The sequence below is a fragment of the Halichoerus grypus genome, chromosome 10 (genome assembly GCF_964656455.1).
Source record: "Halichoerus grypus chromosome 10, mHalGry1.hap1.1, whole genome shotgun sequence".
NCBI lineage: Eukaryota > Metazoa > Chordata > Mammalia > Carnivora > Phocidae > Halichoerus > Halichoerus grypus.
In genome coordinates, this window is record NC_135721.1 from 138,797,173 (window position 1) to 138,817,709 (window position 20,537).

Consider the following 20,537-nt stretch of genomic DNA (forward strand, 5'->3'; position numbering starts at 1 on the left):
GCAGGGAAATAAGGAAGCGATCTTCCCCGCGCTGAGGGAGGGGATAGGAGGGGAGCACCCTACCTGCTGCTGGGATCATCTGTCCACTGGGGCCCAGGGTCAAGGGCCAGACCGACCCCTCTCAACCATTTCCCTCCATTCTCCGACCTCAATTTACTGACTCCTTTATTCACGCGTTCTCCAGACATCTCCATAGGCACTTGCTTCCCCAGACCCCCCCCCCCTCTCTTTTTAAAGATTTCATTTATTTATTTGACAGAGAGAGACATAGTGAGAGAGGAAACACAAGCAGGGGGAGTGGGAGAGGGAGAAGCGGGCTTCCCGCGGAGCAAGGAGCCCGATGCGGGGCTTGATCCCAGGACCCTGGGACCATGACCTGAGCCGAAGGCAGACGCTTAACGACTGAGCCACCCAGGCGCCCCAGACCCTCTCTTAACCCCCACCACAATGTGAACTCCAGGAAGACAGCCAGTCAGGGTCTCTCCCCTTCCCTCTGTAGCCCGAGTGACTCAGTGCCCAGGATGTGGCTCTGAAAGCGGTTTGGCTGGGAATGGGGAGGAGAGAGAAGCTCCGAGGAGGCTGCAGCAGGCAAGAGGGAAGCGTTTGTTCCAGGACCCCACTGAGAAGTGCTAGGGTGGGCTGGAGGCTGCCCGGTGCAGAAGTCCAGACTTGCTACCAACTGAGTTATGCCTGCTCTGCCAGAAGTCTGGGTGCTCTCCCCAGGTGTAAGTGGGAGCAGCTGTCCCACAGTAGAAGGAGCAGCGGAACACACAGAGATCCAGAAGTGTACGCAGAGTAGTCATGTGTGTGCGCCAGGTCATCCGACTAGTACCCAAGCCCACGACACACTCAGGTAGAGATTTGCACAGAATTCACCCACGTGCCGTGGCCACGTATGTCACATACCGAACTGTTCCTGGCATATCTCCTGCATTTACTTATTTTCGCCAATTAGCCTCCACCCTCACTGCCACGTTCAGGGTATGGTGGGGGTGGCTGGGGGGCGGCGGAGCCCGTACGGGGACCGGTGCCTGAACTGCGGCTCCGGAATCTGAGCGCTGAGAGCTCGAGCCTGCACACCGGGCACGCGCAGGCAGGTGTGCCCCCAATCACGACACACACACCGCACACCAGACGGGTGTGCGGCTCCGCTCAGATGTGTTACGGCCTGCCCCGTGGCCAAGACAACTCTGAAGGGAGAGGGGAATGGCTGGGCCTGATTCTGAGGGGTCCTTGGCGGCTGGGCTGACTCAGAGAGGGAGGGGGCCCATGGCTCCCGCTCGTACAGGCGGGTCTCCTCGGAAATGCGTCGAAAGCACGCAGTAAGTAAAAGATGCCCCACGCTCAGTTTTGAGATCCTGCAGGGTTTCTCCAGGATGATGTCGCTCCCGCACGTCTCCAGCAGGGCCGCCAGCACGCCTCGCCACGGCCAGGCGCTCCCGCGCATGCGCCTATCAGATCCCCTCGCCACAACCGCAACCGGAAGTCGCTTTTCAGGAACTTCCGCCCGGGGAAGGCAGGGTGGGCGGGGCTTCGTGCAGCCCGCGAGCTCTGCTTCCGGGGCGCGGGTGACGCAGGTCCCGCCTGCTCTTCCCGCTGAGGAGCCGGGGTCGTCAGTGGTATTTTTTGCCTTCGGCCGGCCGCGGCTTCCGTCCCGTCCCTTCCCGGCCCCTAGTCATCACCGGCGCCATGAACAAGAAGAAGAAGCCGTTCTTGGGCATGCCCGCGCCGCTGGGCTACGTGCCGGGGCTGGGCCGGGGGTGAGGCCTGGGGCGAACCGCGCTCGGGGGGCGGGAGCGGGCGGCGCGGGCCCCGGGGCCCTGCGGGCAGAGCGGGCCGCGCGCGCTTGGGGCAGGGGCGGGGGGCGGGCCCGGGCCAGGCGGTCGTCGCTACCCGCACTTGTCTCGGGGAGGCCGTGGGATGCGGGCATCTTGCGGCTGGCGACGGGGAAGACGAGGAGGACAAACTAGGGTCTGTGGCCACACTGTCTGGAAGGCATTACTGGGCTTGGCGTACTGCTCGTTGGCGGGGGAGCGCTTTGGGGCTCGGACAGCGCCGAGTACCAGTGCTGCTGGCTCCCGACATGTGAGACTCGGGCTTTAGCCGTGCGTTGGCCGCGAGCCCGTGTTTGGTCTCTGAGATGCGGAGTGGGTGACTCCTCGAGCTGTGGTGGGAACTCCGTGGCTGCTCTCCCCAAGCCGGGCAGACCCCCACCCCCGTCTGAAGCGTGAGTGATCCTTGCCCTGTGCTGTTGGTCGTCATGCTCGGCGTGTAGAAACGCTCAGCCCTGGCAGGGACCGGGTCTCCCGTGCCTGGCGCACAGATGACTACCATAAATTGTCGAATAAATGAGCAGTCATCGTCATTCTGTCTGTCTGGTCACTCATTTGTTTGGAACAGGTATTGGGTTTCCTTGTGGGGGTGTGGTGTTAGCATCTGTGGGGAGTACAGTCTTACTTAGGGATACCGTCTTCCGAAGACCTGCGGTTTACTAGAAGAGGTGAGAGATTTGCATTATTAAGTGCATAAAGAGAAACATGGAGAAGTCTGGGGTGGCAGCGATCAGGAATGCTCTGTGGAATGGTAGCATTTGAGCCCCATTTGATAGAAGAGCTGCATTTAGGGATGTAGAAATGTGGTAGGGTTAGAGGAGAAACTGACATTTTGTGTGTCGGGTAGGTAAGAAAAAAAGACCGGCAGGGAGGAAGATGAGGGACCCTCAGGGAGTCTGTGTGAATGGAGTGTCGGGTGAGTGGGGTCAGAGGGGCCAGAGCTGTAGGAGAGACAGGCTTCGGAGTGCCGTGGTCAGAGCTGGGTGGAAGCAACAGGAAGGCTAGAGGCAGGGTGGCCAACAGGCTCCCAGCTGTGATGGGCGTCAAGGTTGGGGGAGGACGATCTCAGAGGTGGACTCAGTAGAACTTGATGACCGGTAGGGTGGAGAAGAAGGGAGCGCTGACGGTGTAGAGCCTGCTGTGGTACTTGGGGTGGCCCTGCAGTCATCGGCTGAGACAACCCAGGGCCGCTGCAGGATGAGCACAGAAAAGGAATTCTGATTGAGTCAAGTTGGGTTTGAGGGCCTGGTTGGATGTGTGCTGGGGGACATGATCAGCAGGTTGTTAGAATGGGAGGCTGGGAGTTGGGAGGAGGGAGGTCTGATGCTCTGGTGAATCTCTCAAGGAGAGTATGGGGTGGTAACCTCCTCAGGGTAGGTCAGAAGGTTTCTCACCTGAAGAGAACAGACTAGTCATGTTTGAGAGTGCAGCGCGCCTCGCTTGTTGCTCCCTGGATCTTCTGCAGTTTCTCAGAGATGTTAGAAAAAGAGGTGTTATTAAGTGAGGACTGTGGAGGGAAGAACAAAGGACCAAGGTCACCCAGGTAAACGGGTGTCTTGGGGTCTCCTGCAGTGCCACTGGCTTTACCACCCGGTCAGACATTGGGCCCGCCCGCGATGCAAATGATCCTGTGGATGACCGCCATGCGCCCCCAGGCAAGAGGACCGTCGGGGACCAAATGAAGAAAAGCCAGGCTGCGGATGATGATGACGAGGATCTGAATGACACCAACTATGATGAGGTGACTTGTGGTGCACCCCCAGCCAGTCTCCAGGAGGGCTGACCAGCTTCTTAAGCCAGCGCTCAGGGAGGCGGGCACGTCTACTATTTCAGCCTGCTTATGGGGTGTCTTTAGCACAGTGTGAGGGGGGAGCAGGGAATCATAGAAAGAAATGTACATTTTGTTGTCTCTTCAGGAGAGATGTACTTGCACTGGGGTTTTGTCTCGGCTGGTCCTTGATGAAAATTCTAAGTGGAATTGGTGATGATACCGTGATTTATTTTATCTCAGTGCATACTCTCTTACTTAATTAGTATTTGGTCAATTGAAGTTTTCTTCAGATGTGTTCCGACAGAATTTTTGCTCAGAGGAAAAAGATTTTTGAAATTTCAATTCTGAAATGATTTTAAACTTCCGGGGAACTTGCAAAACTAGTACGGACAATTCCTGCATACCCTTCACAAGCTTCTCCCCATCTTACGACCTTAGTACAGTTACTGACGCAGCCCTGTTAGCTGCTCTGTAGGTCTCACTTGAATTCCACCAGTTTTTCACTGGTGTCCTGTTTATGAGCCAGGACCCCGCATTGCACTTAGTTTATCTCTTAGTGTCTTCCCGTTGGGGTAGCTCCTCCATCTTTCATGCCCATGACACCTTTTTTTTTTAAGATTTATTTTTATTGTTTTAGAGAGAGAGAGAGAGCGCGTGCACGCGCGCGCGCGCGCGGTGGGGAGGGGCAGAGGGAGAGGGAGAGAGAATCTCAAGCAGACTCCCTGCTGATCCTGAGCCCGGAGCCCAATCTGGGGCTCCGTCTCACGACCCTGAGATCATGACCTGAGGCCAAAATCAAGAGTCAGACACTCAACCAACTGAGCCACCCAGGTGCCCCTCGCGCCCCCCCCCAACCCCCCAGTGACACATCTGAAGCGTACTGGTGAGCTATTTTGTTTTCCCTCATTTTGGGGTTGCCTGATTGAAAAAAATTGTTCAGCAAGCATTTTATAACTAGAAGTGTTCTCTGTTTCTGCTTGAGGGAATTGTGTTGTAGGAAAAGTTGACCTTCTGTATTGTTTTGTGCTTAGTTTAATGGCTATGCTGGGAGCCTCTTCTCAAGTGGGCCCTATGAAAAGGATGATGAGGAAGCAGATGCTATTTATGCAGCTCTGGATAAAAGGATGGATGAAAGAAGAAAAGAAAGAAGGTAAAATAAATTATTGCTCTTTACACTGTAATTACCCAACTTTATTTATTTCTCTATTATTTTATTTAATTTTTTAAAATTTATTCATTTGAGAGAGAGAGAGACAGAGAGAGTGAGAGAAACAGAGAGCACAAGCAGGGGGAGAGGTAGAGGGAGAGGGAGAAGCAGACTCTCCGCTGAACTGGGAGCCTGACATGGGGCTCGATCCCAGGACCCTGGGATCATGACCTGAGCCGAAGGCAGATGCTTAACCAACTGAGCCACCCAGACGCCCCCTATTTACTTAATTTTTTTAAAAAAAGATTTTATTTATTTACTTGAGAGTGAGAAACCGAGAACATGAGAGAGAGAGCAAGCACAAGTGGGGAGGGCGGGGCAGAGAGAGAGGGAGAAGCAGACTCCCTACTGAGCAGGGAGCCCAACACGGGGCTTGATCCCAGGACCCTGAGATCATGACCTGAGCCACCCAGGTGCCCCTCTTTTATCTTATTTTATTTTTTTAAGTGGGCTCCACACCCAGCATGGAGCCCAATGTGGGGCTCAAACTCACAACCCTGAGATCAAGACCTGAGCTGAGATCAAGAGTCAGACGCTTAACTGACTGAGCCACCCAGGTACCCCTATCTATTTATTTATTTATAAAGATCTTATTTTTAAGTAATCTCTACACCTGTGGGGCCCAAACTCACAACCCCGAGATCAAGAGCCACACATTCCCTGATGAGTCAGCGAGGCACCCCTGTATTTATCCAACTTTAAAAGAGAGTTTTGTTTTGAACAGAAGTTGCAAGTATAGTACATGGGTCTGCTCAGCTCTGAGGCCACCTGGGTCTTGGTTTATGGCAGCCACACTTGGATAAACACCAGGCAGTTGGAGAGTAGTCTTAGGGTCTGGGGACTGGAGTGGAGAGCTTAAGATGTCTTTGGCTTTCCAGAAAGCAATGGAATTTGGGGGATTATTCTTTTTTTTTTTTTAAGATTTTTATTTATTTATTTGACAGAGAGAGACAGCGAGAGAGGGAACACAAGCAGGGGGAGTGGGAGACGGAGAAGCAGACTCCCTGCCAAGTGGGGAGCCAGACGCAGGGCTTGATCCCAGGACCCTGAGATCATGACCTGAGCGGAAGGCAGACGCTTCACCGACTGAGCCACCCAGGCGCCCCCGGGGGGATTATTCTGACCTCGAGTTAGGATTACTGTCTTTGAAATGGGTGTGGTGATGTTGATTAATGTATATTAAGTAATTTGAAAGTTAACTGAAGGTGACAAATGAACATGTAAATCCTCATAGGCAGGGGTTGTGTCTTGAGAATCTCCTTCCACACATGTGTGTTGGGACACGAATGTGGGGTGTTGGGCTGGGCTGATGGGGACAGACTGTAGTGAGTCTGGAGGGAGCATGTGCGCTCTGTCCTTGGGGGGCCTGTTTGAGAGAAGACTACTCAGCAAGGCTCTTGTGTTTTGTCTGTGGGGGCTCTCAGGTGGGTGTCTTGCACTCAACTTTGGTCTAGCAAATTTTTTTTTAAAGAATTTATTTATTTGAGCGAGAGAGCATGTGAACAAGGGGCAGAGGGAGAGGGAGAAGCAGACTCCCCTTCGAGCAGGGAGCCCAACGTGGGGCTCAATCCCAGGACCCCGAGATCATGACCTGAGCCAAAGGCAGATAGATGCTTAACGGACTGAGCCACCCAGGTGCCTCGAGGTCTAACAAATTTGTTTATTGATGTTATCTCAGTGTACCATTTGATATGGCAACTTTCTGAATTCCCTGTCCTTGTTTCTAGGGAAATTTAAGCAAAGTGAGCACATAATCTTTTAAACCATAATAAATTAGGTGGCGCCTGGGTGGCTCAGTCGTTAAGCGTCTGCCTTCGGCTCAGGTCATGATCCCAGGGTCCTGGGATCGAGCCCCACATCGGGCTCCCTGCTCCGCGGGAAGCCTGCTTCTCCCTCTCCCACTCCCCCCGCTTGTGTTCCCTCTCTCACTGTGTCTCTCTCTGTCAAATAAATAAACAAGATCTTTAAAAAAAAAAAAATAATAAAAATAAAAATAAAAATAAAAATAAACCATAATAAATTATATAGCTTTGTAAGTCTTTTAATATTTATAAATAAATTTTAAAAATGAAATGAAGTTACAAATAAGAAACTTAAAATTTTTTACTACTGAAAGAATACATTATCATTAAAGCATATCAAGACAGTGAGACGAAATATAGGTAAGAGGATAACATTCCTAAGTCTGGAAAGTGATAGTTAACATTTTGGTTCACTTTCCTCTTTCTATTGCTCATTCATGCAATTCTGTGACTTCCCATAATGTATGTAGTGTTTTTAATTTTAGAAAAGTGAAATCCAGTTGTTCAGGGTTTTTTTTTTTTTTAATACTTGTTATTAAATCGGTGTGCATGAATTTATATATATATAGTAATTAAGTATACGTGGTTTTGCACATTAAGGAAGGTTTGATTTCAGTCTTCTGGAATTTATTTAAAAAAAAAACGGAGTGACATGGATACATGTAGAAAGTCCTCTCATTAAGTGTGTTTTTATTATTATTATTTTTTAAAGATTTTATTTATTTATTTGTCAGAGAGAGACAGAGACAGAGCACAAGCAGGGGGAGTGGGAGAGGGAGAAACAGACTACCTGCTGAGCAAGGAGCCCGACACAGGACTCGATCCTAGGACCTGGGATCATGACCTGCACTGAAGGCCGAAGAGCTGAAGGCAGACACTTAACCGACTGAGCCTCCCAGGCGTCCCTTACTAAGTGGCTTTAGAAAAATGGTTGGCTTTTTAAAATTTTGTTAGGAATACTTTTCAGGATACAAACCAGTAGAAAGAACAATGCAGCAAATATCGATGCCCTCGTGGAGTCTGAGCCCTGGGTCACAGCTTGCACATTTGTTTCTTCCACATCTGCTGGTGGTCTTGCTGGGTTGTATCAGGGTCAGTTTACGCTCTGCACTGACAGCCCCTTTGTTGCATCAGCAGCATGAACCCCAAAGCTCTAACCCAAAGATGACCTGAGAGCCAGTCCACATCCATATTCTCCTGCTCGTCTTCAGAATAGAGTAGAACTGCTTTTTTTCAAACCAGGACACAATCAGAATCACTCCACGTATCATGTCTCCTAAGTCTACCCTCCTCCCCTGCCTTTTTCACCTCTTGGTGATATTGGCTTTTTGAAGAGATCAGTTGTTTTGTAGAAGGGCCCAAGCTATGGAACGGCTGCCTATCTCCTCAGGTGTCCTTTAACTTGTTCTGCTCGCAGTATTTCCTGTGGAGTGGAAGTTGGATCCTGAGGCTGCATTCAAATCAGGTAAAACGTGTTTGACCAGAAAATCTGATACGTGCGTGTTGCTTCGCATCAGAAGCCACAGGACTGACTTTCTCCAGCTCCTGGAGCGGTGTTTGTCTTTTCCAAGCACATCATTTGTCCTAATACATTCACATTCCTGATATTTTCCTTTAACCTATGGAAGAGAATGTAAATCTCAATGTTAGGAAGTGTTAGCTATGTGGGTCACATTAACTCTGGTTTGCTTAACTTGGTTGATGCTTTGTCACAGTAACCCACAGATTTCTTCCGAGTGCCTAGACCTGGTCCTCAATCACCAGAACCCAGTAGCTGTCCATCCCTGAAGACCAGCTGCATGGGTGATAAGACAGCCCATGAGTTCTGGCATGTGGAGCAGAGAGCTGTCTTGACAGGTGCACCGGCGGCTTCAAAGGGAGGGAGACAGTGACAGGCAGAGAGTCAGAAGGGCAACTGGGACAGGGGGTCAGCTTTCTTGAGTCTTCGTAGGTTGGCCCTACCTTTGGAATTTTGTAGAAGTTTAAAGCTGTAAATACACTCATGTTCAAATACAAGTATTTGTATCAGAGTAAGACAACTTGTTTTTATTTTAGTGAGTTTCTGCTTATTTTCATTTGGTAAATCATTGAGTCGGTATATTTGTGGATGTATTCATTGCGCCCTTTGATTTAGCTAATGGGTGTGTGGAATTATGCTTCTGGTGATTTAATTAAGTATAATAAAATGACTTTGTTTCAGAATGGGTTTCCAGTATTTCTTTTTTTTTTTTTTTTTTAAAGATTTTATTTATTTATTTGAGACAGAGAGAATGAGAGAGAGAGAGCACACGAGAGGGGGGAGGGTCAGAGGGAGAAGCAGGCTCCCTGCCGAGCAGGGAGCCCGATGCGGGACTCGATCCAGGGACTCCAGGATCATGACCTGAGCCGAAGGCAGTCGCTTAACCAACTGAGCCACCCAGGCGCCCCGGTTTCCAGTATTTCTAATGCATGCACACATTTTACTTCCTAGGGAGCAAAGGGAGAAAGAAGAAATTGAGAAATACCGAATGGAACGCCCCAAAATCCAACAGCAGTTCTCAGATCTCAAAGTAAGTGGATGGATAGCATGCACCTAACCTACTCAGCAGAGAATTGGGTAGAATTGATGAGACATTACTAACTTTGCTTTTTTGCTCTTTATTAAATTCAGATGGTAGAGGAAGGTCCCTGCTTTAGTGTGTTTAATTTTATGTGTATGTGTGCAAAAAAGTCCCTTCTCCCTCCACTGAAAAAAATGGACATATGAGCTTATTTTCTAAATTTTTTTTTTTTTTAAAGGTTTTATTTATTTGACAGAGAGAAAGACAGCCAGAGAGGGAACACAAGCAGGGGGAGTGGGAGAGGGAGAAGCAGGCTTCCTGCGGAGCAGGGAGCCCGATGTGGGGCTCGATCCCAGGACCCTGGGATCATGACCCGAGCCAAAGGCAGACGCTTAACAACTGAGCCACCCAGGCGCCCCGAGCTTATTTTCTTAGTAACTTTAACTCTATTTGTACATAAAGTTCTCCACCCTGTGTCTTCTGGGCTTTGACAGAGCAGTTTACATTTGAGTGAAGTAGAGCAGATCCAACAAATTGAATTTTCTAAGTGAAGTAGATAATTTCTGCATCAAAATTCTTTCTAAACCATGATGATTTGGGGGTTAGGGGTCAGGGAGAGCATAGTTATTCTTGTGCATATGAAATTTTGCCAGAGAATAATAAATGTTTTTGGGGGGCCAAATGTTCCCAGAGGAAGTTGGCAGAAGTCACCGAAGAAGAGTGGCTGAGCATCCCTGAGGTTGGCGATGCCAGAAACAAACGTCAGCGGCACCCACGCTATGAGAAGCTGACTCCTGTTCCTGACAGTTTCTTTGCCAAACATCTACAGACTGGGGAGAACCATACTTCAGTGGATCCCCGGCAAACTGTGAGCATCAGAAAAGAAGGCGAATAGGTCTTTAGGCTGCTTGGGTAGACCCGGAGTGGGAGCCGTGGGTGGTGTTAGAGTAAGTGCTTCTGTAGTTCAGAAGCTGGGCTGTGGTGAGTCTGGAGGGTTGCATGTCTATCAGGCTACAATGGAAAGATGTCAGACTTGATAGGATTCTTCTGCATGAAAATGCAATCCAGTGTTTTCTGTCCTCCCGCCCCGCCCCTGCCCCCAGCAATTTGGAGGTCTTAACACACCCTATCCAGGCGGGCTGAACACTCCATACCCAGGTGGAATGACACCTGGATTGATGACACCTGGCACAGGTGAACTGGACATGAGGAAGATAGGACAAGCAAGGAACACGCTGATGGACATGAGGCTGAGCCAGGTGAGTCTGTGTCATGCAACATTTTTCTACAGATTGAGAAAATTGTTTTCTGATTATAAAACTAATCTATGTCAGTGGAAAGTTCATCTTTCAGAGTGCTTTATCACAAGATAAGCAGACCTGTGATGATGTATTTCCTGTCCCATCGTCAAGAGTGGCAGGACCCTGCACGCAGGCTGGTCTGTGCATCTTCCTATGGGGCATGCACAGGTGCAGTGCGCCCGTATGGCACTCCTGCTCCCTCTTAGGGGGCTGAGGACTGTTGCAGGTGACAGAGGGTGGCCTGGCAGGCAGGCTGAACAAAGGCACTTAACGACAAGCTGCATGCTGTTGCTGAAGTTTCATCCTTCCATAGAAATTAAGTGCATGTGTACATCACTCAGCCATACAAAAGAATGAGATCTTGTCATTTACAACAATATGGGTAGGCCCAGAAGGTATTATGCTAAGTGAAATAAGTCAGAGAGATAATACCATATGATTTGATTTATGTGTGGACTTTAAAAAACAAAACAAGTGAACAAACACACCAACCAAAAACCAGACTCTTAAACACAGAGAACAGATTGGTGGTTGCTAGAGGGAAGTGGCGGATGGGTGAATTAAAGGGGGTTAAGAGGTACAAACCTCTGGTTATAAAACGTCATGGAGAGGAGAAGGACAGCGTAGGGAATATGGTCAGTAATGTAATGTTGTACGGTGACCGCATTTATTGTGGTCAACGCTGAGTAATGTATGAAGTTGTCAAATCATTGTTATACACCTCTTACACATTGTATGTTAATTACACTTCAGTAAAAAACCGTTAAGTGCGCATATTTTCCCCCTGCACTTGAGTGAATTGTTCAGTGCTCTAGAAAACCGTTTCTAATTATGACATGCACACGAGAAACCATGAAGAAAAAGACTTTCAAATTTGATTACATACGAATTAAAAACTTGTGGGTAGTAGAAAACACTGCAAAGTCACAAGAACACACAAACTGGGAAGAAGAGTGCTGGTGTGCTTGACCGCCAGCGGCGGAGTTGTGTGTATAACAGTCCTGTGCACACGCAGATGTGTTTGCACATACTTACGAGATTTCCAGGGCTACGCTCTCACACCACCAGGGCATGAAATAGGGGTGTGGAGTGGGAGCTTCATGTTAAATTATTTTAAGGAAAAATTTCACATGTAATTGGAAGTGGAAAGATAGTGTGGTGTTCGATGCAGTAGGAAACTTGTAAATTTTAATTGAGCTTTTACTGTACTTGAATTTTTTATGGTGAGCAAATATTTTATAATAAAAATCAGTAGCTTGTAAATTTAAAAAATTGCACCTTTTTATGTTCCTGGCTGTGTACTTTATAAATTGGAGAGTAGTTCACTGTTTATGGGTATCGTGATTTAATCTTTAATTGAGGGACTTTTTGGGTTTTTACTTTTTTTGCTATGACAAACCACGTTTTGGTGAACCTCTTGTGATTCTATCATTTAAACATTTTTATAGTATCTTTAAAGTGGAATTAGTGGATTTTTTTTCACTTAAATACTAAATTGTCTCTCCAGCATGTGGCATTTCAGAGTCTGTGGGCACAGGGTTGAGGGCATCACCTCTGTCGTCATCACTGATTTGAGGGCAGGACCCCCCACCCCCCCGCCGCCCCTAATAAGCAAGCCTTGGTTTAGTTTTTGGTTTTATTAGTGGTGAGGTCGAGCATCTTTCCCTGTGTGTTAGTCAGTCTTTGTCAGTTTTTCTGTGACAAGCTTCTTTTGTCATTTGCTCTGCCCATTTCCCTCCTTTTTTTTTTTTTTTTTTAAGATTTTATTTATTTATTTGTCAGAGAGAGACACAGCAAGAGAGGGAACACAAGCAGGGGGAGTGGGAGAGGGAGAAGCAGGCTTCCCGCTGAGCAGGGAGCCCGATACGGGGCTCGATCCCAGGACCCTGGGATCATGACCTGAGCCGAAGGCAGATGCTCAACGACTGAGCCACCCAGGGGTCCCAGAAATAACTTCTTTAAAAAAACTTTATATGGTAACTTTTTTGGGGTAAAATATGTATGATAAAAGCTACCATTATAACAATTTTTAAGTGCAACATTAAGGGCATTCATACTATTGTACGGCTATTGCCTCCGCTGGTCTCTGGAACTTTTTCATCTTCCCAAACTGAAGCTCTGTCCCCATGAACCTCCCATTCCCATTTCCCACCCCAGACCCTGTTAACTTCTGTTCTGTCTTTATGAATGTGACAGCTGTAGGTTCCTCCTGTGACTGGATCCATACGGTATTTGTCCTTCTGGGCCTGGCTTGTTTCACTTAGCATAACATTCCCAAGGCTCATCCACGTTGTAGTTGTGTGTGTCCATATTTCCTTTCTTTTTAAAGCTGAAAAATACTCCATTGTATGAATGGACAGATCCCATTTTGTCTACTAGTCTGTCAACAGGCACTTGGGTAGCTTCCACCTTTGGGCCGTTGTGCATACTGCTGCCGTGGACGTCGGTGTGCGGATAGCTGTTTGAGGCCCTGCTTCCAGTTATTCTGGGTATAAACCCAGAAGTGGAATTGTGGATCATATGGTGATTCTGGGTTTAATGTTTTGAGGAGCCTCCATACTGTTTGCCACAGCAGTGCACCATTCTAGATTTCCAGCAGAGCAGTGCTGCGTGAGGGTTTCGGTTCCTCCATATCCTGGACAACAGCTGTTGTTTTCTGATATTTTGGAAATAGCCATTGTGATGGGTGTGAAGTAGTATCTCATTGTGGTTCTCCTTCATGTTTCCCTGATTAGTGTTTTTGAGTGTCTTTTCATGCGGAGAAATGTCTTCTTGTGTCTTTTCCTTGGAGAGATGTCTACTCAAGTCCTTTATCTATTTTTTTTTTTGATAGTTTTACGGTTTTATTCACAAATAAAACATGCACATAAGCTGTCTTTTCATTTTCTTTGCTGCGCAGCCTGGCATCGAGATTGGTGACTCTGAGGGCCAGCTGGGCTGCTCTTTCCACAGTGGCTCTGCGGTTCTTGGAGGAGAAATTGTGAGCAGTCTCTGCACAGTGGATTTGTTGCACTCAGCCCCTCAGGCTCCTTGACATTGTGGACTAGGAACTTCCAGAGCCCCTGGGCAGCATGTGCGTTGTCTTGTTGCTGCTGTAACCATTGCTGGGCGTCAGGATCTGGCCCTTGAATCTGTGTGCACCCTGTCAGTGCCTCTGGGTTTCCACCAGTGGCACTTAATTTTGACATACTGGTCTGACTGGTGCCAGATGAACTTTTTGGTCCACGTTTTGATGCTCTTGGGCTTCACCAGAGGTCGAGGGCAGCCTTGATGCAGAACAAGAGATGGCTGTCACCTCTGTGGCAGCACTGGGGAGGAGCTGCCCTTTTTATTTATTTATCTATTTATTTATTTATTTATTTATTTATTTATTTTTAAAAAGATTTTATTTATTTATTTGACAGAGAGAGAGATAGCGAGAGAGGGAACACAAGCAGGGGGAGTGGGAGAGGGAGAAGCGGGCTTCCCGCCGAGCAGGGAGCCCGATGTGGGGCTCGATCCCAGGACCCTGGGATCATGACCTGAGCCGAAGGCGGACGCTTAACGACTGAGCCACCCAGGCGCCCTTTTTTTTTTTTTTTTAAGATCAGTTTTAGATTCACAGCAAAGTTGAGACGAAAGGACAGAGATTTCCCCTACAGCCTCTGTCCCTGCACATGCACAATCTCTTCTGTTACCAACATCCACCATGGAGTGGGCCATTTATTAAAATTGATGAACCTACATTTACATATCGTCACCCAAATCCATCGTTTATGTTAGGATTTATTCTTGGTGCTGTGCATTTTATGGATTTGGACAAATGTGTAATGACATGCATCCACTATTATGTAGTCGACTCTTGAATAGTGCAGGGGTTGGGGCATTGACTTCCTGCTCAACTGGAAATCTGCATATAACTTTTTACTCCCCAAAAACTTAACTGCTAAAGCCTGTTGTTGACTGGAAGCCTTATTGATATCATCAGCAGTTGACGAACACATTTCATATGTTATATCTATCACATACTGTACCCTTAGAATAACATAAGCTCAAGAAAAGAAAATGTTATTAAGAAAATCATAAGGGAGAATATATCTACAGTACTATATTGTATTGAAAAAGATCCGTGTGGACCCGTGTAGTTCAACCAGTGCTGTTCAAGGATAAGCTACAGTATCACACAGAATAGTCTCACTGCCCTGAGAACGCTCTGTGCTCTGCCTGCTCACCCCTCCTCACCCCCCAACCCCTGGCAACCACTGATCTTTTACTGTCTCCATAGTTCTGCTTTTTCCACAACGTCACGTAGTTGGACCCATACCATGTGTAGCTTTCTCAGATTGGCTTCTCTCGCTTAGTGATATACATTTAAGGTTCCTCCATGTCCTTTTTTTTTTTTTTTTTTTAAATTCACATTAGCCTTAATTTTAGTAAGATTTGGCATCTTTTTGCATGCTTGATGGCTGTTTCCTTAAAAAAATTTTTTTTAATTGAAGTATAGTTGACACACAATGTTACATTAATTTCAGGTGTACTCCTGTATGTTTTTTCATGGCTTGATAGCTCATTTCTTTTTTTTTTTTTTTTTAAAGATTTTATTTATTTCAGAGAGAGAGAAAGCGCATGCATGAGTGGGGAGAGGGGGAGAGGGAGAGGGAGAAGCAGACTCGCTGAGCAGGGGGCCTGATGCGGGGCTCGATCCCAGCACCTTGAGATGACCTGAGCCGCAGGCAGACGCTTAAGAGACCGAGCCACCCAGGCACCCCGACAGCTCATTTCTTTTATCACTGAATATTGCTCCATTTTCTGGATCTACTGCGGTTTATTTATCTCCCATCACTTACGAAGGACATCTTGGTTGCTTCCAAGTTTTGGCTATTATGAATAGAGCTGCTACAAACATCTGTGTGCGGTGTTTTTTTGTGTGTGTTTAGATGGAAGTTTTCGACTCCTTTGGGTAAATATCAAGGAATGTGATTGCAGGATTGTATGGAAAAGTGTGTTTAGCTTGGTAAGAAACCACCAAACTGTCTTCCAAAGTGACTGCGCCAGTTTGCATTCCCACCAGCAACCAGTGAGAGTTCCTGTTGCTCCGCACCCTCACCAGCCTTTGGTGTCAGTGTTCTGGATTTTGCCCATTCTAAGAGGTGTGTAGTAGTTTCTCACTGTTGTTTTCATTTGCATTTCTCTGGTGACATATGATGTAGAGCATCTTTTCATATGCTCATTTGTCATCTGTATATCTTCTTTGGTGAGGTGTCTCTTAGGGTCTTTGACCCTTTTTTTTTTTTTTAAAGATTCTATTTATTTGTCAGGGAGCGCACACAAGCAGTGGGGAGGGGAGAGGGAGAAGCAGACTCCCTGCTGAGCAAGGAGCCTGACACCAGACTTGATCCCAGGACCCTGAGATCATGACCTGAGCTGAGGCAGACGCTTAACCGACTGAGCCACCCAGACGCCCTGACCCATTTTTTAGTTGGATTGTTTTCTTATTGTTGAGTTTTGATAGTTCTTTGTATGTTTTGGATGTAAGTCTTTTATCAGATAGGCCTTTTCAAGCTTTCACTCCCAGTCTGTGGCTTGTCTTTTTATTTCCTTGACGGTGTCTTTCACAGACAGAAATTTTTTAATTTAATGAAGTCTAGTTTTCTTTCTGTTGTGGATTGTGCCTTTGGTGTTGTATCTAAAAAGTCATCACCAAAGGGTGTAAGGTCTGTGTCTGGTTTTGTTTTTCTGCATGTGGATGTCCAGTGGGTCAGCACCATTTGTGGAAGAGACTGTTCTTGCTCCATTATGTTCCTCTGCTCCTTTGTCAAAGACCAGTTGACTGCATTTCTGGGCTCTGTTCCCCCTCCCTCCCCCCACCAAAGTAAGTTCTGTGCCCAACATGGGGCTTGAACTCACGACTCTTAGTTCAGGTGTCACATGCTCTAGCAACTGAGCCAGCCAGGCGCCCCTGGGCTCTATTCTGTTCCACTGAGGTACTTGTCTAATTTTTCAACATTACACACTGTCTTGATTACTGTGACTTTGCAGTAAGTCTTAAAAGTCGGGTAGTATCAGCCCTCTGACTTTGTTCTTCTGCTTCAGTGTTGTGTCGGCTACTGTGGATCTTTGATTTTCTACATAAGCGTTAGAATCAATTTGTCAATATCCACAAAAATAGCTTGCTGGATTTTGACTGGGATTGCAAGGACTCTGCAGATGAAGATGGGAAGAACGGACGTCTTAATGATGTTATGTCTTCCTATCCAGGAACATGGACTGTCTCTCCATTCATCTAGTTCTTTGATTTCTTTCATCAGAGTTTTGTAGATCTCCTCATAGAGATCGTGTATGTATTTGTTAGATTAATACATAAGTATTTCACATTTTTAGTGCTAACGTAAATGATACTGTGTGGTTTTTTTTTTTTTTTGAAGATTTTATTTATTCATTTGAGACACAGACAGAGAGAGAACATGAGCAGGGGGAGGGGCAGAGGGAGAGGGAGAAGCAGGCTCCCTGCTGAGCCAGGAGCCTGATGTGGGGCTCGATCCCAGGACCCTGGGACCATGACCTGAGCCGAAGGCAGACGCCCAACCATCTGAGCCACCCAGGCGCCCCGATACTGTGTTTTTAATTTCAGATCCCTTTTGTTCGTTGTTGGTATATAAGAACATGATTGACTTTTGTATGTCAACCTTGTATCCTACAATCTTGCTAAAATTGTTTTTATGTTGATTCTTTGGATTTTCTACGTAGACAGTCACCTACAGACAGAACTTTATCTTTTCCATCCCAGTCTGTGCCACTTTTCTCCTTTTCTTGTCTTGCTGTATTCCCTAGGACCCTCTGCCCATGTTTCATTTGGGGTTTTTTTGTTATTGTTTATCATGGTGATTTTAAGACTCACAGCTGGAGAGAATGGTATAATGAACTGCTATTTGCATATTTAAAGAAAGTTAACTGGAATAATCTTTTACTTTGATTTCTAGGTTTCACTCATTTTTAAAACTTATTTTATGTTTAGTTAAGTTTTTTTTCCTGGGGCTTTTATGATTTCTTTTTTATGTATTTATCTTTGTTTTATAGATGTGAAATTCGTTTGTGATCATCACAAACTGTTGTTTGAGTTCAGGTTTTCCTACTTTTACAGTTTCCATGTCCACTGGTGGTCAGGATCACGGGAGGGGTTCCGGGGGCCTCTGGGTACTTGGTTTTGGGCGTCTTTGACTCTCTGCAATCCACTTGGCTTGGCCTGTCTTGCAGGTGTCTGACTCGGTGAGTGGACAGACGGTAGTTGACCCCAAAGGTTATCTGACGGATTTAAACTCCATGATCCCAACCCATGGAGGGGATATCAAGTGAGTGCTCTGTGGAGCTGGTAGGGTGGGGTGGGACTCAGGTTGCCTAGAATATTTTGGATTTTATTTGAAAAACATGCAGCCAAAATAGAATGTGGTTATTCTAAGAAATACACGGTGAAGTAGGTTGATTTTCTACTTATCTCTGTTCATTGTGGATATTAAATGTGTTATGAATAATATTCCAAGTCTATGTGCATGCTGAGCTAGAAAGCACCTTGCTAACAGTGTCCTACACTGCTGCTTACATCGCCTGGGACATCAGATTTGACAGTCGCTACGTGGGTGCCTGCGCTCTGGGGCTGGGCACGTCCTCCGCAGTGTGGCGGCTGACCGTGTGCTTGCTCGCCCTCACAGTGACATCAAGAAGGCACGGCTGCTCCTCAAGTCTGTTCGGGAGACTAACCCTCATCACCCTCCAGCCTGGATTGCGTCAGCCCGCCTGGAAGAAGTCACCGGGAAGCTGCAGGTAGCACGAAACCTTATCATGAAGGGGACAGAGATGTGCCCCAAGGTAAGGCCCGAGTTGGGCATTTTCCTGGAAGGCTGTACGATGCCAGCCCCAGGGGGAGCCTGGGTGTCTGTCGTAGGCAGGAGGGTCGTGTCCCGTGCGATGTGAACTCGAGGTAGACTAACCTACCTGCCTTTTGGTGTTGAAACTGCAGACAGTAGAACAGGCAAGAGGGAAGAGGGGAAAAAGTGGGGAAAGGCTTTTCCTGCTTATTTTCACGTAGAGTGAAGGCCCACCTACGATTAGTTTAATGGCAGGATAACCTTAACAAGAAAGCTAAATTGGTCAGCTTTTCCACCCCACCTAATGTAAGAAACATAAAAATTAACGTAACTCTTAGGAGACTGTTCCAGCACTTTTTTGGGAGGTAGAGTGACTAGACAAGTTTTTTTTTTTTTTTTAAGATTTTATTTATTTATTTATTTGAGAGAGAGAATGAGAGAGAGAGAGCATGACGGGGGTAGGGTCAGAGGGAGAAGCAGACTCCCCGCCGAGCAGGGAGCCCGATGCGGGACTCGATCCCGGGACTCCGGGATCATGACCTGAGCCGAAGGCAGTTGCCCAACCAACTGAGCCACCCAGGCGCCCTAGACAAGTTTTAAAAAGTCCTATGAGAACCTGTAAAGGTTGCTCTCTATTGTGCAGACTAGGGTGCCCTTGGCAATGAAAGATACCCTCTCTGAATACTTACGCCAGGACCTCAGGCATAAAGGAGAACTCAGGCTGTCGCACAGCCAGCTGCTGAAAGGTCTCCGTTTCGTCTCTCGGTTGACCTGTCACCCTGAAGGGCAGACTGTTCTTCTCTCATGGTGCTGTTGTGTGTCTCCCCGACTTGGGGACACAGAGGTGCTGTAGCCACGTTCCCAAGCAGTGACATTACAGGGGTCTCTGGTGCAGGGGTACTTGAGGCCAAGCTGATGGATTTTTGTTTGATTGTAAAGCCTGGGGCCATAGGTCTGGTGAGCCCAGCCCTTCCTGTTCCTGAGGCTCCATCTCAGATTCCAGTCTGCATGTACACTTCCTATTCTTTTGTTTTGCCCCACAGAGTGAAGATGTCTGGCTAGAAGCAGCCAGGTTGCAGCCTGGGGACACAGCCAAAGCTGTGGTAGCCCAAGCTGTCCGTCACCTCCCACAGTCTGTTAGGATTTACATCAGAGCAGCAGAGCTGGAAACAGACATTCGTGCCAAGAAGCGGGTTCTCCGGAAAGGTGAGCCTCCCTGGGAATGCCGTCACCAGCAGGTGCATCTGGGGCCGTGGTCCACCTGAAGGAGGAGCTGTCTTTTCTGTTCCTGGTGCCCAGGCTCTTGGAGAGCAGACTTTTTGCTGCTTTGCTCAGTTTTTTGGTGGTACTGGCTAAGGAATGGGTAACATTTTGGGGCCTTTTTCTGGGCTGGGTTGTCTCTGCTCCTGGACTGTCTGGGACTGGGAGGCAGTTTCCATTTTGGGTAGGCACTCGGGTTTAGATCCCACTCCTGCCTTTTCCTGTTGTGTGCCCTTGAGTGAAGTGAGCAGTCACTCTGCAGCCCAGGTTTTCCTCATCTGTAAGATGAGAACAGTACTCACTCGGAACCTGCTGCTTAGGGCTCGATGTGGGGGTGTATTTGAAGGGCAGGCCAAGCCAGTCCAAAGCAGGTCTCAGGGTGTTGGTCTTTTCCACCATGAGGAGCCTGATGCTGTGGCAGCTAGCAGCATGTCATTTGGTTTTAAGGCTGAACCAACTGGGTGGTCACAGCAGAGCTGTGCATTAATTGAGCCCCTCCCATCTCGTGAAGCCCGTGCAAGGTCACGTGACAGCACCTCATCTTCTCACCTGGTGCTCCAAGCAAGGTGGCGTGTGCCATCAGCTCCTGTCAGTGCATGGTTTGCATGCCGGGGAAGCCACTTCCATCCAGGATTCACTGCCGAGATGGAGCTTTTGTAGTGCTTTGTCATTATTGTGGAGTTGGTATAAAGAGCAGCATTTCTCCCTCCCCCACAACTGTGCTTTCGATCTTTGTTCCATAGCAGATGCGAGTCAGAGGGTTGATGTGGAGTAAACCTGTGCAGATGGCGTATTCTACTTGAACTTGTAGTGCGGGTCAAATAAAGTATATTTTGTGGGATTGAGGGCAGTTTTCAGTGAGGTTTACAACTCTTGTTTTTAAGATGTGTGTTTGAGTAAAATGTTAGAGGTGTGTGACATCAGGCCATGCGAGTGTTACCACATACAGTTTCTGTGTTTGATAGAGGCCAGGCGGAGTCCCC

General features: G+C 47.4%; 1 protein-coding gene across 2 annotated transcripts in view; it reads left to right on the forward strand.

Moving 5' to 3' along the window:
* The first annotated feature begins 1,543 nt into the window (after nt 1-1,543).
* Nucleotides 1,544-20,537, forward strand: part of PRPF6 (pre-mRNA processing factor 6) — a 43,838-nt gene continuing 24,844 nt past the window's right edge. For both annotated transcript variants that reach the window (XM_036085495.2, XM_036085496.2), the window contains exons 1-9: nt 1,544-1,760; nt 3,405-3,573; nt 4,635-4,753; nt 9,083-9,161; nt 9,844-10,020; nt 10,256-10,411; nt 17,687-17,781; nt 18,139-18,295; nt 19,338-19,500. In XM_036085495.2, the coding sequence (XP_035941388.1) occupies nt 1,690-1,760; nt 3,405-3,573; nt 4,635-4,753; nt 9,083-9,161; nt 9,844-10,020; nt 10,256-10,411; nt 17,687-17,781; nt 18,139-18,295; nt 19,338-19,500 (1,186 nt within the window). In that variant the 5' untranslated portion in view covers nt 1,544-1,689. The remainder of the gene's footprint in view (nt 1,761-3,404; nt 3,574-4,634; nt 4,754-9,082; nt 9,162-9,843; nt 10,021-10,255; nt 10,412-17,686; nt 17,782-18,138; nt 18,296-19,337; nt 19,501-20,537) is intronic.